General features: G+C 35.5%; 1 protein-coding gene across 2 annotated transcripts; it reads left to right on the top strand.

Moving 5' to 3' along the window:
• Positions 1 to 248: 248 nt before the first annotated feature.
• On the top strand, positions 249 to 11216 carry LOC103939519 (galacturonokinase-like). 2 transcript variants are annotated; one of them, XM_048567808.1, is made up of 14 exons: positions 251 to 496; positions 1059 to 1172; positions 1479 to 1550; positions 2327 to 2370; positions 5155 to 5284; positions 6772 to 6837; positions 7658 to 7737; positions 8224 to 8323; positions 9044 to 9219; positions 9470 to 9510; positions 9605 to 9633; positions 9870 to 9939; positions 10059 to 10148; positions 10739 to 11216. In XM_048567808.1, the coding sequence occupies exons 1-14, from the start codon at positions 464 to 466 to the stop codon at positions 10981 to 10983; spliced, it is 1290 nt and encodes a 429-aa protein (XP_048423765.1). In that variant the 5' UTR covers positions 251 to 463; the 3' UTR covers positions 10984 to 11216. The 2 variants fall into 2 exon arrangements, with proteins under 2 accessions (XP_048423766.1, XP_048423765.1); XM_048567809.1 differs by lacking the exon at positions 1479 to 1550 and having other exon boundaries at positions 249 to 496.
• The last annotated feature ends 5013 nt before the right edge of the window (positions 11217 to 16229 follow it).

Here is a 16229-nt window from a genome sequence, read left to right as displayed (position 1 = left end):
AAATAGAGTACAAAATTGTTTTTTTTACATAAGCACACTCTAGAATCAACTCTAAAACTGTTTTCTGACAAGGTTACAAACACTTTTAAATAAGAATAATGTTAGAGAAATCAGATTTTTAAAATCATATTTGTAAACAAAAAAAAATATAATTATTGATGATTGAATTATTATTTAAATGTTAATTAATGTATATTTTAATATCATCTGGTGACACATTTTATGTGATTTACATTACTCAACCGGAAAACAGATGATATGACGTTTAAACCGCGGATAGGCCTAACTCACTACAGTCTGTCCAACAATGATTTTCCTTGAATTTCACATAATCTCTGGTCTCTGCCCCACCCTGAGATCCAAAAATATCTTATGCTAAATCTGCACCATAAACCGATCCTGCATTTGCATTTTAAGGGTCGATTGGATTGGATTGCTCAGTTCTGAGAGATCATTTGTGAAGATGGCTGGATCGTCTTGGCCTTCTGAAACTCAGGTACTCTTTGATCCTCTATGATTTCATTAGGGTTCATGCATTTTTTATCCACATTCTAGTTTTTTGGGAGGAAGCAGCCAGCGTTGTTGTCATCTTTTACGGAAAAAACACAATGGCAACCGTAAAAACTTAAAGCTGACCGCTTTGCGGAGTGGTGGATTGGTGTTCCTCGTCAACCCTGTTTCGGGTTCAAACCTTAGCATGGCTTATAGTAGTAATATTGCTTAGCTCACTGCTTTGCTTAACTCATAAAATTGGAGCATTTGGTTTATTGAATTGAAGTCGCTTGTTTAATTGTGTCCAATCTGATACATAACGACTGGTTAGCTGAAATATTCTAGCTTTTCGAAGCAAGAATTGGGTTGGCATTGGTCATTTAAAAGCATGGACCAATTTTTTGAATGCTTATTAGACTTTGCCTTGGAATTGTTCTTCACTGTGGGTGGAATTCTTTGGATTGCATCTTTGGCCTCTGTATTATCATTTTGCAATGTTTCCGTGATCGTTAATGTTATTTTGTATGGTAATGATATTAATGTACATGTTCTTTTGTATGCTACAGTTAAATGGACTTAGACAGATAGTTTCAGAAATGGCTGGGACAGGTAGGAAAGAAGTTCGGGTTGTTGTTTCTCCTTATCGGATTTGTCCATTGGGAGCTCATATTGATCATCAGGTTAGTGTTAGGTAGCTCTTTTTTCATTATGTGCTTGTCGACCTTTGATGCTCTCGTTTTCAGTAGGATTTCAAAATTGACTTTTTTTTTCATATAAAAGAATAATTTGTGTCCATAGGCTTTGTTATTCATTACCTTGTGATTACCAAGTCTCTGTTCATAGAATCATATGTAACAATTGCGCTTGTTATAGTTGATTGCTTAATTTATCAAGCTGTCTGTGAGATACCATACTTTATTGTGTTCATTAAATTTACTTTTGGATAACACGAAAAAAGTATATCCATTTATTTTAAATGGTTGCAGGGCGGGACTGTATCAGCTATGGCAATTAACAAGGGGATACTTTTAGGTTTTGTTCCTTCTGGTGATACTCAGGTAAACACAGAATATACTATTTTTAACCTTACGAGACTAGAGATCCAGTTCTGGTGTTAGTTGTTTTTACTTTACATTGTGTTTACTATAGAACATGAATCCAAGCAACAAGTAATAGCGCGAGTTCAACTAATCATTTTCTTTCAAAGCAAAGAGCTCTGTTCAATGGTTTTTCTTTTCACTGTTATAGAAAAACCAAGAATAAAGAAACTTTTAAGAAGACATGTAATTTCTAGGAATGTAACTTAATTAAGATGCAGTCACATCAGAAAACATAATCTTAAAATTTTAGGAAATATGGACAAATAGAACCTTTTACAAATTTTCAATAGAAAGATAGAACTTTGTCATGAAGGGACACTAACAGACAATAAAGGAGCACTAAGGGGTCATAAAACGTGTTTTATTACCCGTTTACTGGTCCTTGAGTGAAAAAGTTCCATTTGCGATTGCAGATTTGTAAAAGGTTCTATTTGTGCATACATTCCTAAAGCTTTTAGAATCCTTTGGGACTATGAATGATTCATAGAGTATCTCATCATAGCATGAATTTGTTTGCTCAGACCCGAAGCTGAATCATTGTTTGTCATGAAGAACGAAATCTCAAAATTCTGCGAATGTTTTGGATATATGAGGCATTGATTGAAAACTTATACTACAGAAACTTATAAACTAAACCATGAAAGTTAAACATTTAAGTTAGTTTCCCTCATAATTGTTCTTGATTGTTATTTCCACTGTCATCTGCCTGCTGAGCCATTGAACTCTTGCTGTAGGTTATACTGCGTTCAGGACAGTTTAAAGGTGAATGTAGGTTCAGGTGTGGGTCTTTTCTCATGGTATTTCTAAATTTTATGCATTCTTTCATTTATTTATTTCAAAAGCATGCTTACCGAGTTCTAAAGTTTTATCAAAATTAGCAAACATCTACACCTTTTAGAAAATAACAGTTTTTAAATTTACTAAAGAATAGCCAAATATTACGTGTTACGGCCTTCATTTTGGTGCATAGGCCTTCGGTTGGGTGTATAGGCCTTCAGTATGGGGCGTCCTATGCACTCAATTTAGGCGGTCTTCAGAATTTTGAGCAAAAACTGTTATTCCTAAAAAGAGAGGGTAAACTTTTGCTAGTTTTGATTAAAAAAAAGAAAATTCAGTTTTCCAGGACTGTCTAGTTAGAAATTTCTATTCAATAATTTATAAAACCATAAACTTGCAGTGTGTAGGATTTGTACATATCAAGCACGAAATTTCTATTCAATTAACTGTTTGCTTCTCCTAATGCCAAATGTCAATTGAAAGGTTTCTGTCAGAAACAAAACTATACACAATATGGCTGAAAGAAAAATATACCCGTTACAATGCTGCACCTTAAAAATACTAGTGATTGAATCATCACATGTGTGGAAGGCTGAATGTATATATCATGCAGTAATATACCTCACTGATGATACTGGGGGTCATATGACTGGGTTATATGCAATAAAGATATTGAATTAGTGTTGCCTTGAAAAGGTTTGGTCGGGTAAAAGTTTATGTGCATGATGGACATGTTGTAACTGTTGGCATCAAGGCCTTGTCAAACACTTAGCAAGGAATTGAGTTGAGGAGCCTGTAGTTTTACAAATGTGGAGAAGCTTGGACCCTTAGGTAGGCTTTGGTTGTTTGAAAAGGGTGACCCCTATGACACTAATGAGTCGAGTCATGGATGAGGAAAGAGATAGAAAGAATGCTTTCTGTATTTCATTTCTTAATCAGGAAGTAATACAGGAGGGTTTATATACACATTGCTAAATAAGCTTAGTAACTAATGACACCAGATTAACCACTAACATTGTGATTAACAACAAAACACATGTAACTAATTTACAGCTGTTACATAACAGAAAATATGTAAGAGTGAGGTGTCCCTTTACCCTCCCTCAAGCTAAACGGAGGAGACCCGAGAGAAAGCTTGGACTGTAACAACTTGAATCTGGCCTTGGAAAGTGCCTTGGTGTGAATATCTGCAATTTGATGATGAGTACTGACATGTTGAACTTGAATCAGATTAGCTAAGACAAGTTCTCTTATATAATGGTAATCAATCTCCACATGTTTCGTTCAAGCATGAAACAGGGGATTGGATGCCAAAGAAATGGTAGAGACATTGTCACACCAACGTTGGGGTACCTGTCGAAGTGGGAAGGTAACTTTGGAATTGGTATGCACACACGTAACAGCTAATTTGGCAGGAGGTATTTTACCAGCAAAAGCGTGATTCATCCTTTCATAAAAATCAATAGCTTCAAGCTCAAAGGAATGACAGATTTGGCAAGGATTTTTACCACCAGAATAGTTGTTATTGCGAGGAAATCCACCAGTTAGAGAAGGTTTCTATCCTCTCCAAGGCATTCCCTCCACTTCTGCACACTCAGCCTTTTTCAGTACTAAAGCTACACTTCAGACATGGCATAGGAGGCTTGGGCATCCTTCTATAGCAATGTTTAGGAAGATTTTAAATAAAGGTTCACTTGCTCACAGTGGTGACAAGTCTGTAAATTTCTTTTGCACAGATTGTGCCATAGGCAAACATCACAAGTTACCCTTTTCTTCTAGTACTAGTGTTGTATTTGCCAGTCTTGAGTTGATTCACTGTGATGTTTGGGGGCCAGCTCCAGTGCTCTCTGTTAGTGGCTACAAATACTATGTGCTCTTTGTAGATGAGTTTACTAAATACACTTGGTTGTTTCCTCTGAAGGAAAAATCTGAGGTTTTCTCTGTATTTGTCAATTTTAAAGTATATGTTGAAAACCTGGCTCTGACACCAAGATAGAAAGAATGCTTTCTGTATTTCATTTCTTAATCAGGAAGTAATACAGGAGGTTTTATATACACTTTGCTAAATAAGCTTAGTAACTAATGACACCAGATTATCCACTAACATTGTGATTAACAACAAAACACATGTAACTAATTTACAGCTGTTACATAACAGAAAATATCTAAGAGTGAGGTGTCCCTGTAGAAAGCAGTGCTGATACCCTGTTTTCTTGCCTGATCGTTTATGTATTTACTCCAGTACTATATTCTCAAAGTTCAGGGTTTTTTTTCCCAAAAGGAAACAAGAGCAGTTAGTTCAAGTTTCCAGATACAACAACCTAAAGTGGCACATATGAAATGGTAAATTGCAGAAAAATTAGGGTTAAATGATAAATGATTAGGTAAGTACGTAGAGCATGATGTGCCGATTGATGTAAAGAACTGAGAATTCTGGGCAGCGTTTGGTGTTAGAATTTTTCAAGTTTGGGTTTCAGGGAATTAATTGAAGGAAAGAATTCAAGATGCAAAATAGATAAGAAAAGGAAGACATAATTCACTGCTCTGTGGAAGTGAACACTGAAAGAAAAGGCAGACGATTTTTGTATTTTATTAATTGTAACTTTACTGAAGTTGACAGGAATCTACTTCAGTAAGATATAGATTTAACAACTGATCTATGTCTCTTGAGTATTCCTATTTCTATATGAACTTTCTTCAAATGGTAAGTCCTTAGCTTACTTGGATTACAATCTGTAATCATGTGGCATTTGGTGAACTTGATTATTTCCTGTTGCTTTTATAGAGTTGATGAAGTTCAATTCCCTTGGAAGAGTGCAACTGTTGCTTCCAAAACAGATGAGGAAAGCAATTGGGGAAGTTATGCAAAAGGAGCCTTATATGCATTACAGAGTAGACAAATCTCCCTTGCCCAGGTTAGAGATAATTCTTTAATGACCTCTCTTTTTTTTTTTTTTTTTTCTTCTGATTAGTTGAATTATTTATTACTATTTTGATTTGCTGAACATATTATTTCTCTGCACTTCTTGATTGGCCCATGGGAGCATTTTTTTCACCTCTGTTTTGGTTTCTTATGGTAAAAGAATAACTATGGCAGAACTCCATAGTTTGCTTTCAGTTGTCTTAAATTGAATATCAAGTAGGTCATTTGAGTATCAAGGCACTGGGCAGACCATGCATAGAAGATTCTTTCCGGTTACATTATTTTGATTTGCTCCAGATTTATGATTTATGGCCCTATCGTTTCTGAAGCAAGTATGTGAAGCCAGCTCATTCAAACACCTAACTGTCATGCTACTTCGGGTCGCCTAACTCTCTCCTTAAGCTACTGTTGCTGTTCCTTTCTTTAACTTCTTAAGACGCACCCCTCTGTTTGATTTACCTTTCTACCCTTGCACGTTAAAAATATGCCAGTTGGGTAGCAGAATTTGACAAAAGGGTCCTCAGTATATGGTCACTTTTATCTCCTTCTGGGCTCGACACGGTATACATTTTCAGGAATTGACAAAGTCACAAGATTAGTTTTAATGCAGGCATTTCTGAGCACTTTTGCGCACAGTTTAGAACTATGGCCAATTTCGTAGCTTGTGTTCAGTGATATGAATTGAGTGATACTCAAGTAAGCCATTTGGTATCAAGGCACTGGGAACCTCATAAATGGAAGGTTGCCTCCAGTTACATTCATTTGATTTGCTCCAGATGTATGATTTATGATCATATCTTTTATATATCTTGGATTAGTTAGTTGGGGAGATTGCATACATTTGAAAAACATGATTATAAATGTATAGCAAGTATGTAACAGATCTCTAGAGGATGCCAGCTCTTTCTGGCACCTAACTGTTATGCTACTTGGGGTTGCCTAAGCTAGCTTTTGCTATTCCTTTCTTTGAGACATACTATTTGCCGTTCTACCATTGCCTGTTAAAATGTCTTGGTTGGACATAAACAATGAGCAAACTTGGACAAAGGGCCCTCAACATGGTAGCTTTTATCTCCATCTGGGCTTTACAAGGTGTACAATTTCGGGATGGTCTACCTTAAAGAATTACAACTAAATTTATGGTATCTTAGGCAGCACCACATCCTGTGCAAATAAACATCTTGATTGCTTCTTGATGTTGCACTGTCCATGTTGCCTCAAGCATAATTATGAATTGGCTACGAAGAAATATTCACGTCCACCATCCACAGACTTTTCTTCCATTTTTCCATCCATGACTTCAATTTATTACAAACTTGGTGTTAGGCTTATTAGTTAACAACCATCCATCTTGAAGATTCGTGTGCAAAACCTGGGTACCAACTATTTGAGTGGCATTTTTCTTTGCATATGATACTTTGTCTGATGATTCATACAAATCTTTCATTAAATAGTTATCATTTGTTTCACATGTTGTAGGGTATCATCGGATATATAAGTGGTCCTGATGGTATGGACAGTTCAGGCCTTAGCTCTTCTGCCGCTGTAAGTTGTCTTCCTTGTTGATTTCCTTTGTTGTTAAATCATGACAATGAAAGATGATTGTATACAAAATATTCCCATTACGACTAAGACGCCATAAAAATATGAGTTGTGTCAGGAAGTGCCATGTGTTATTCTTTGTAAAACCTAAAGATTTTGATTGATTGTTTCCAGGATTTTGTGTTGTATACCTTCCTTGGACTAGGTTTGCATCTTTCTCTTTCGAATATTTGCTGGTGTAAAAAGAAGAATTATGTATTTCATATTGCTTTATGGGTGACAAAAGTAGTAAATAAGTCCTATATATAAGAGGTCAAACGTAGTTGACTGATTATATCTTTCATGCAAAGAAATTCAAACACAAACCAAAAACCCACACGTTAACCAGTTTTGCATTCGTACAATTGCACACTTCTAAACTTATATGAATGTAAGAAACTATGAAGCAGAGCTGTAGACGTGTTTGTCCAAAAGGATGAGTTTTCACATTAAAGGATAGCTATTTAGTAGATATTCCATCCCAATAGTAGCTACCATTATTTTTGGACACTGGAGCTAGGTTATAGTTAAGAAATATGGCATGCTATATTCAACGACTGCATCAGTTGAGACTTAATGTTGGTGTTTGGAATCAGTTTACAATTTGAATTGAAGTGAACTTTGAAGTAAAACGAACTAATATGCCACACATCCGTTATTTTTATCAGAAGAATGATCTTGATTAAAGACTGTTTTTGTAGTATTCATCTTGTGGGGCTTCATTTCTTTATTTTGGAGAGTCACTACATCCAACCCGTTAATCTTGCATTTACATGTTTGACAGGTCGGTGTAGCTTACCTACTGGCTTTGGAAACTGCAAACAATTTAACAGTGTCTCCTGAAGAAAATATTGAGTATGATCGGTAGGTTTCTTTAGCATTTGAGGGTCCAACACTTGGACCAACAATTAGTTTATACTTCGACACACAAACCCCCCCTTACAGGAAGTCCTCTCTCTAGTACTAGAGGGTCCAGCACGTCAAACTGACATTATTGGGAGGTTACATTACAGGCACTTGCAATGAGAATCACCTTCTTTGCATAACAATTTGTTGGTTTACCACACTGCTTCTAACATTTAGTTTATGATTCCAACTGATTTCGCTTGTCCTCCTTCTTTAACGCCCAGCATTCAGAAATCGATCTATACTGTCTTCTCTTTATGAAAAAGTTTCGTTTCTTTAACAAAAATTTAAAAAAACTTCCCTTTTTCTTTAACATTTAGTTTATGATTCCAAGTGATTTATATATCCAGTCCTCAACTTAAAGTAATAGAGAACTTTACAAGTACCCTTTTTCTATATTTCTTTTGCCATATCAAACCTTTTAATGAACTTTGGTTATTGTAGGCTGATTGAAAATGAATATTGGGGCTTACGAAATGGTATATTGGATCAATCAGCCATATTGCTTTCGAGCTATGGTTGTCTATTGTGCATGAACTGCAAGGTAGTGCGTGAAAATTGTGTTTTATGTTTTAATAAAAAAAATTCTATTTACTGGATTCATTTCAAGTGCAGTCTGTATATTTGTTAAATTACACTAATTTGAATGATCCAGTCATCTTCATGATTTCTATTACTGAATCTTTTAGCATTTTGAATATATGGGTGATTTCTTATAAAAGTTACATTCTGGCTGCTGTTTTGTAATGATCGTCCAGAAAGATTTGCTTGTGCCTGATTCAGATTACACTAACTCTTATAGATTGAACGATTTTTAATATTATACATAAAAGGGCTAAGCATATGATTTCAGAGTTAGAAGTTTAATTTGTGATTATAAATGGATGGACTCTCAATGTGATATAATCTTTCTGATTCCTTTGAAACTAAAGATTGTACCAAGGAAAGCTGTAAGCTTATTATTATAACTTCAACCATATGAACTTTGAAACAAAGTAACACTTAAGACTTAGATTACTATAAGGGGGAATTTGTCTGCACCTCAAAGCATAGTACCGTTCTTATCCGTAGGGTGCTTTTATTTTTAAGCAATCTTTTTTTAATTTTATTTTTAAGTTTTTGCTTTTGCTATACTACAGATTGTAATCTGATACGTCTTATTCATTTTCTTGATCTATTTCCGTTTATAACCACATATATCAGATTCTGCTCTAATTTTGAGTATTAGCAACACGGTGTCTCACAATGTAGATTGCATGTGCAGACTAAAGAACATAATCTTATACACCCACCAAAACTGGGGGAGAACCACGATACTGAGTGGCAGGAAGCATACAAAATATTATTGGCATTTTCAGGGTTGAAGCATAATTTGACCGTAAATCCTGGATATAATCACCGAGTTGCAGAGTGTCAAGAAGCTGCAACAGTCCTTTTGAAGTAAGATCCATTTCCCTTGTAACCGATAACAAATTTACCCTTCTTGATTTTAATCAAGTATCTTGACCATGATGTTTTTCTTTTAGTCATTTTTGGTTGGCGGTGGTTTGGCGTTGAATCCATATGCCATCATCCATTTATTTTTCATGCAACTCCATCTTATTGTTAAATGCGATATCCAACTCCATATTTGTCTTCCTCTTTCAGACTATTGATCCCTGGCTGACATACTTTTTTGTCCTTTAACCAGTGCATCCGGAGATGGTGCAGCAGAGCCACTCCTATCCAATGGCTAGTACCTTTACCTCACCTTCTCAAGTTTAATATCCATTCCTATTTTTTGAAAAATGATATTGATCGACTGCCTTTTTCCTCCTACAAACAGTTGACCCAGAAGTTTATCAAACTCACAAGGTAAGAAACTTTGTCTACAACACCTGACCATTTGTCATTGTATGTTGTTTTGATTCTTTTGAAATGCTGTTATTAGGAAAAGGTTTGGCTGGCCATTAACAATAGTATATATTATTTAATGAAAGAAAAATGAACAAAGAATAAATAGAAAATAATATTTGTATGCGCACGTTAACATTTCAATGGTCGGCATGTAAATACAAGGGCGTGATGACTTATCCATAACTCTCTTGCAGCACATATTAGAACCTACTCTAGCAAAGAGAGCAGAGCATTATTTCTCAGAGAATATGCGGGTTAGCAAAGGTATTACCATATCTACATGGTCAATAATCTAAATTTCAAAAGTATGATGTCTTTTTAGTTTCTATGTTATTCTTTGCTTTATGATTTATAACTACTTAACATACTGTGATTTTTTCCAGGACTCAAAGCTTGGGCTTCAGGCAGGTTCAAAGATTTTGGAATGCTCATTTCAGAATCTGGCCTAAGTTCTATTGAGAACTATGAATGCGGTATTAATTACTCTCCTTGGTTCATAGCTACTGGTTTGTTTTCTTAAGCATCCTCCTTAATATTCCTAATCACAGTGCACAGAAAATGATAGGGATATCCAATTGAAATCATTAAAGGAATGAAGCATCGTCAAGGCAAATCACTAGTACCAATGATGGCCTTAAAACAACCTAGTTTTATATTGCTGTTTGGGCAGCACCGGGACTATATTTAATTACCCTTATCATTTGACTGATTTTCTTTTGATCCTTGAACTCTTGTCTGCCCATGAAAGTAGAGGATCATGGTGATTTGCTTCTGATGGTATCTGTACTAACATGCACATTTAACTGATTATCTGGTATTTTTTCCATATAAATCACCATTAGAAATGGGCTACGCTGCTTTGACAATGCTGTTTCTTTGCTAGCTTTGCGATCTTTTGCATCTGAAATGTTACCACCGGTTGCTTCATTTTCAACTTGCTCTGCAAAATTCATGAATTTTTCTCGATTATGTTGAAATTTGACCTCAAATGCTAGCCAAATTTAAGAAATGGATTTTGTAACTTGGTCAAGGGGGTTTTAACTTGATGTTGTAATTGTTTAAGGATCTGAACCGCTGATACAATTGCGTGAGATCCTTCTAAGGGCTCCTGGTGTGTATGGAGCACGGTTCAGTGGTGCTGGATTTAGGGGTTGTTGTGTTGCACTTGTAGATACTGATCATGCCAAAGAAGCTGCATCATTTGTCAGGGAAGAGTACAGCAAGGTCCATCCTGAGTTGGCTAGTCAGTTAAACCAAGACACAGCAGTTATGATATGCGAGACCGGTGATTGTGCCCGTGTTATTTGATGACTGTCTGTCAATTACAATTATTTGTTCAATTATCTCAGTCCTTGTATTAAACTTTTGAAATGAAGCGTGATTAGAACTAGCAAATACGAATATAGGATACCGGGAATTCAAAAGAAGGCTTCTACATGGACAACATGAGAGCCTGTTTGTATCTATCTAGTTTTACCTTTTGTTATTGTGGTGGGCCTTGGAATATGGTGTGATGAATTCTTTGGTTCCTTTGACACTGATCTTATGGCTCGTTTATTAATCCGTAATCAGAGTATGAGGAATTGAATTGAGGAGGAGATGAAATGGAGTACATTCAGAATTGGATTCATGATGAAGCTGTTTACTAAATTATCTGGAATCGGAGTAAAAATGGTGTTGATTACATAAAAGTTGTTTACTAACTCACATAAATCGCAATTGAAACCTATTTGATTATTGATTAATGCTAGTTAATGGTTAATTTTGATAACCACATATGCTCATAAAATTCAATTAGCTACACGAAAACAGTAGCAAAATAAATAATTAACAAATTTATTAAAAATATAAAATAACAAAAAAAAAAAACCCCCAAAAAACGAAAAGCTCCGGTGCCATCTTCCCCCCCCCCAAAAAAAAAAAAAAAAAAAAAAAATCCCAAACCCAGCTCCTCACCAGCTTCCCCCCACCCCTTTGTTATATCTATGATTATCTTAATCATAGTTTAGCAATTAAATAAGCCTTTTGATTAAGTTGTTTTGTAATTAGTTATGCCAGCTGGTTTTGAGAGTTTTGGGGAACCATATATGTAGTCACTTGTGAAAGGGAAAAGGGTATGAATATTCATAAAAGAAATATATTGAAAAAAATACTCTTCTTTCTACTTCTCTAGCTCTTCTCTGTATTCCTCCATCCGCCATTGTCATATACTTGCATGTATGAGTTAAGGTTTTGAGTTTGGATCATAACAATTGGTATCATCCTGCTCGATCCTCGATTCCCTCTTGTATGCCCTGTCACGCTCCGACGACTCGTTTAACAACCATGGATGCATGTCTCACTGCCGTTGAAGCTACCTTGGCGGACCTCCCCAACCTCCTTCGAAACTCCATCGTCGCCGCGATATCTACTAACTTCAATGCTAAGTTAGCTTTCTCTTTTGAGCAATTCCGGCGTGAACAGTCCTTTGTCGGTGGTGTTGGATCTTCCAATCCAGCTTCCTTCGTCGTCGATCCTATCCCACCTCTAGTTCTAGTCACGGATGATATTGATTTCCGTCTGTTGGAGACTCCTAGACACCTTCGTCATGATCAATTTGAGCCAGGGGGCGGGCCGCCTAAACTTCCGTGGCAGCAACGGGTGGATTTTCCCCGATTTTTCGATGGTGATGATCCTATCACTTGGATCTACAAGGCTGAGCAATATTTTGCTTGTTACAACACTCCAGATCCACAAAAGGTCTTTACAGGCTCCTTTTACTTGGAAAATGAGGTGATGCAGTGGTTCAAATGGCGTAATCTCTTACTCATTACTCCTACTTAGGAGGAATTTACCAGTGCACTTTGTAGGGAGTTTGGACCCTCTAAGTTCGAGGATTGTACTGAGTCATTATTTAAGTTGCGCCAAACTGGTACTCTGAAGGAATATGTGACTGAATTTCTTTGGCTTGCCAATCGTGCTTTCGGTGTTGGTCCTGCTCTCCTCAAGAGTTGTTTCCTTGGGGGTTTAAAAAGGAATTGGTTTATGATGTCAAATTATTGAGGCCTGCGTCCGTTCATGATGCAATCTCTATAATTGTTTAGGTTGATGCTAAACTTTCTACGTTGCGTAGCCACAATCTTAGAACTCTTCCTGCACCTAAGGTCACTCCACTGCCCATTATGCCACCTCGACCTAAAACTACCAATTTACCATATTGTAAGCTCACTGCTGAGGAAGTACAGAGAAAGAAAGACCGGGGGGAATGTTGGTTTTGCCCTGAGAAATGGGTAATGGGGCATAAATGCACACATAAACAGTTGCTTTTGTTGGATGTGTGTGATGATGGGGAATTGTGTGAGGAGAATGACGAGGCTGTGCATGCTGAGTTGCAAGGAATGGCACTGAGTGAATGTGCATTTTATGGCATGAATGCTAAGCGCTTCCTACAAACTATAAAGGTTTTGGGTAGTGTTAAGGGCCAACCCGTGCAAATCCTCCTCAACTCAGGTAGTACCCACAACTTTATTGATTCTAGGTTCACTAAGAAATTGGGGTGGTCTTTACAAACAACCAAACCATTTGAAGTAATGATAGTAGATGAAGGCAAAATCAAAAGTCAGGGTTGTTGTAGACACATTCCGGGAAGAAGATAGTAAACATATATGCACTACATCTCGCTTCATAATGCTTTTAGGTGTATTTAGTTTGAAGTAATTAAAAAAAAAATTTAGTTATTCATTCAAGATTTTAAGAGAATATATGTAAATTTAGGTGTATACATGCAGAATTTAAATGAGTTTATAAATGTCCACAAATATTCAGGTGTATAAGTTGTACTCATATGGAACGAGTACATTGCCACATGACATCCCTCTCCAATAATGCATTGTTGTGTGTAAAATTTTCCCTACATAACAATGTATTATTGGACCGGGATGCCATGGTGGAGGTAAACTCGTCAAATGCTAGTTTTTTTTTTATTAAAAAATTTATTATTATTAAGAGGAGGGGAGATGATTCAAAATTATTACAACAATTTAGGGAAGGGGAAGTAAATTTGTGTTTTTATAAAAGTCTAGTAGTATTAGGAAAAACCTTTTATCCTAAAGGATTTCAAAGAGGAATTTTATAATGTATTTTAACCCAAAATTTCTCCTCTCTCCCAAAGATTTTGATAAATTTTTCTTTTAATATTCACATGATACAATCCACCACTTCTACCACCCCACCAACATTGCCGCCACTACCACTACCTTCACAACCATCACCACTACTACCAAAGCCCTCTCCACTATACCATAACCCCCGCCACAATTATAACCGCCACACCACCTTGTCATGATCATCACCACCATCACTTACACCACCATCCTTTCCACCACCATGCCACCACCTTTGCAGCCTCCATCCCCCACCAACATCACACATGATGATCCACCACTATTTCGAATATTGAAAATTTGAATTAGTGAAAATGTCTATTAAATAGGCCATTAAAAAAATTATGACAGTCCATTAAAATCTCACAAACTGTCTCAAAATCCATGAATTTAAAATTCCCTCAAAATTCTTTACTGTATCAATTAGATACACCTTCCTTAATCACACTTCACCCATATGTTTAAGGGCCACCGTGTACGTTAAGGCATGTTTAAGAGTGCTTTTGTAAAAAGTACTTGCTAACACTTTAGTTGGAATTACTTTTATTAGAAGTATGTCAAAATTTTTATTAAACATGGAATAATACTGTCAACTCTAATGGGACGAATGCGCATATCTTACCGTTTTGCGAATAATGTATCTTGACAGTATATATTCCATAATCGGAACCATTTAATTTCTTAATTTTTATTTGAAGATCATTCCTCATAAAAAAAAAAAGAATTACAAATCATTTAGTCATTCAAATATATTAAATAAATGAATAGTTCATCATGAAAAATTTACTTGATACTCAAACTGTCCATTTGTTCCATACATTTGGATCATTAAATGATATCGTGTTTGAAATTTGTGATGATTTTTAAATAAATAGAAGTTATATAAAATTTATCTAGTGAAGATACAATATTCACAACAGGTAAGATAAATGCATTCTCTGAATGGGGGATGCATATATTTTCTTAAGAGAAATGCTAATGAGACTTTCTCAAAGTGAGACTTTTTATGAACTCCCTGCCACCTCACAATTCAAAGTTAATTTTCGTACCAACATTATAAAATAATGTACACAAAATATGAAGTGACCAAAAATCCATGAAAATTCTACTTTTAAGAGAGTCTCCACCATTATAAATGCAAGTGTGTCTTGCCCTGGTGGCCCAAAAATTCTTTTAACTTTTTATGACGAACAATATGAAAAACACTTTTATTTACCTGGAATGCTTTTGGCTATTTTGGAGGCCTACGTTGAAAATAACTTTGGCTTGTATCATTGTCATATTTTCTTTTTATACAGCGATATTTACACTAAAAATCACACAATTAGTCAACCATGATTTATATTAAACTCATTACCCATATGAGTTACAAATAATAAAAAAAAAAAAATACCTGACCGTAATATCAATAATACTATTATGAGTTGCGCTGTATAAAGTATAAAGTTGGTGTACGTGGGTTACTCTATTTTCTTTCCTAGTTGTGGGCTTTGGAACTGATGTTTAGTCATTTTGAGTTTTGGCACCACCCTTTTATCATTACAATAGGTGTCAAGTGGATCTCTAGGGCGGATTGGTATTACCTAATGCAGAAAAGGCGCTTCAATGTACCAACAAGGCCAAATTACGCCGAGCCAATAGTTATTAGGTAATTATTTCGGTTTCATATATAAATTGATATAGAATCTTTGAAAAATATCTTCCTTCGTAAGAATGAAAAGACCTTGCTATCTTTGGGATCTAATGCTGCACTGTTGTTCAATATCTTAGGGGATTAACTCTATTACATAATTGGATTCCTAACTTTAAATCACATAAATTAAGCTATACATTGATTGCACGCGTTTTTCAAACTTTCCTTTTATTAAAAATGGGATACATATCTCACCATTTGCGAATAACATGTATTCATCGTATAAATTTCATAATTATAACAATTCAATATCTTAAACTCCATTTGAGATTATTCGTACAAAAAACCATTCTAATAAGAGATAGTTTAAACATCCATATGTACATCAAATAAATAAATAGACAGTTTATTATAAACATGTTACTTAATACTCCCACCGTTTATTTGTTTCATACATTTGGATGGCTACACGAATTCTGAATTGAATATATATATATATATATATATATATATATATTCAGTCAACAAGAATAAAAGAAACTAATAATAAAATTAGGAGAAAGTTTCGGTTGTTACGTTTCGAAACTGGTTTTGGTCATTGGGATTAAAAATTTGAATTATACAAAACGGTGCGTTTCAGTAAAAGATGATTATTTGAATTTTGTCAACCGTTACGAATTCTTTAGAATTTGTTTTGGGGCTTTTTTGAGAAAGAGAACCTTTTCGGTTGTTCTCTCTGGTGTCTTCAATTTCGTGTTTGGAGAAAGGATCTAGGAATT

The sequence above is a fragment of a genome, unplaced genomic scaffold, assembly GCF_019419815.1.
Source record: "Pyrus x bretschneideri cultivar Hongxiangsu unplaced genomic scaffold, Pyrus_bretschneideri_v1 Contig46, whole genome shotgun sequence".
Classification (NCBI taxonomy): domain Eukaryota; kingdom Viridiplantae; phylum Streptophyta; class Magnoliopsida; order Rosales; family Rosaceae; genus Pyrus; species Pyrus x bretschneideri.
The sequence above is the reverse complement of the archived record's forward strand: the minus strand, read 5'-3'. Positions and strand labels throughout refer to the sequence as shown.

Excerpts from the sequence above, each read along its gene's own strand:
- LOC103939519 (XM_048567808.1), top strand. The coding sequence starts at position 464 with ATGGCTGGATCGTCTTGGCCTTCTGAAACTCAG. Across the intron at positions 9,220-9,469 it reads GCTGCAACAGTCCTTTTGAA|TGCATCCGGAGATGGTGCAG; the intron begins GTAAGATCCATT and ends TCCTTTAACCAG. Across the intron at positions 9,511-9,604 it reads AGAGCCACTCCTATCCAATG|TTGACCCAGAAGTTTATCAA; the intron begins GCTAGTACCTTT and ends TCCTACAAACAG.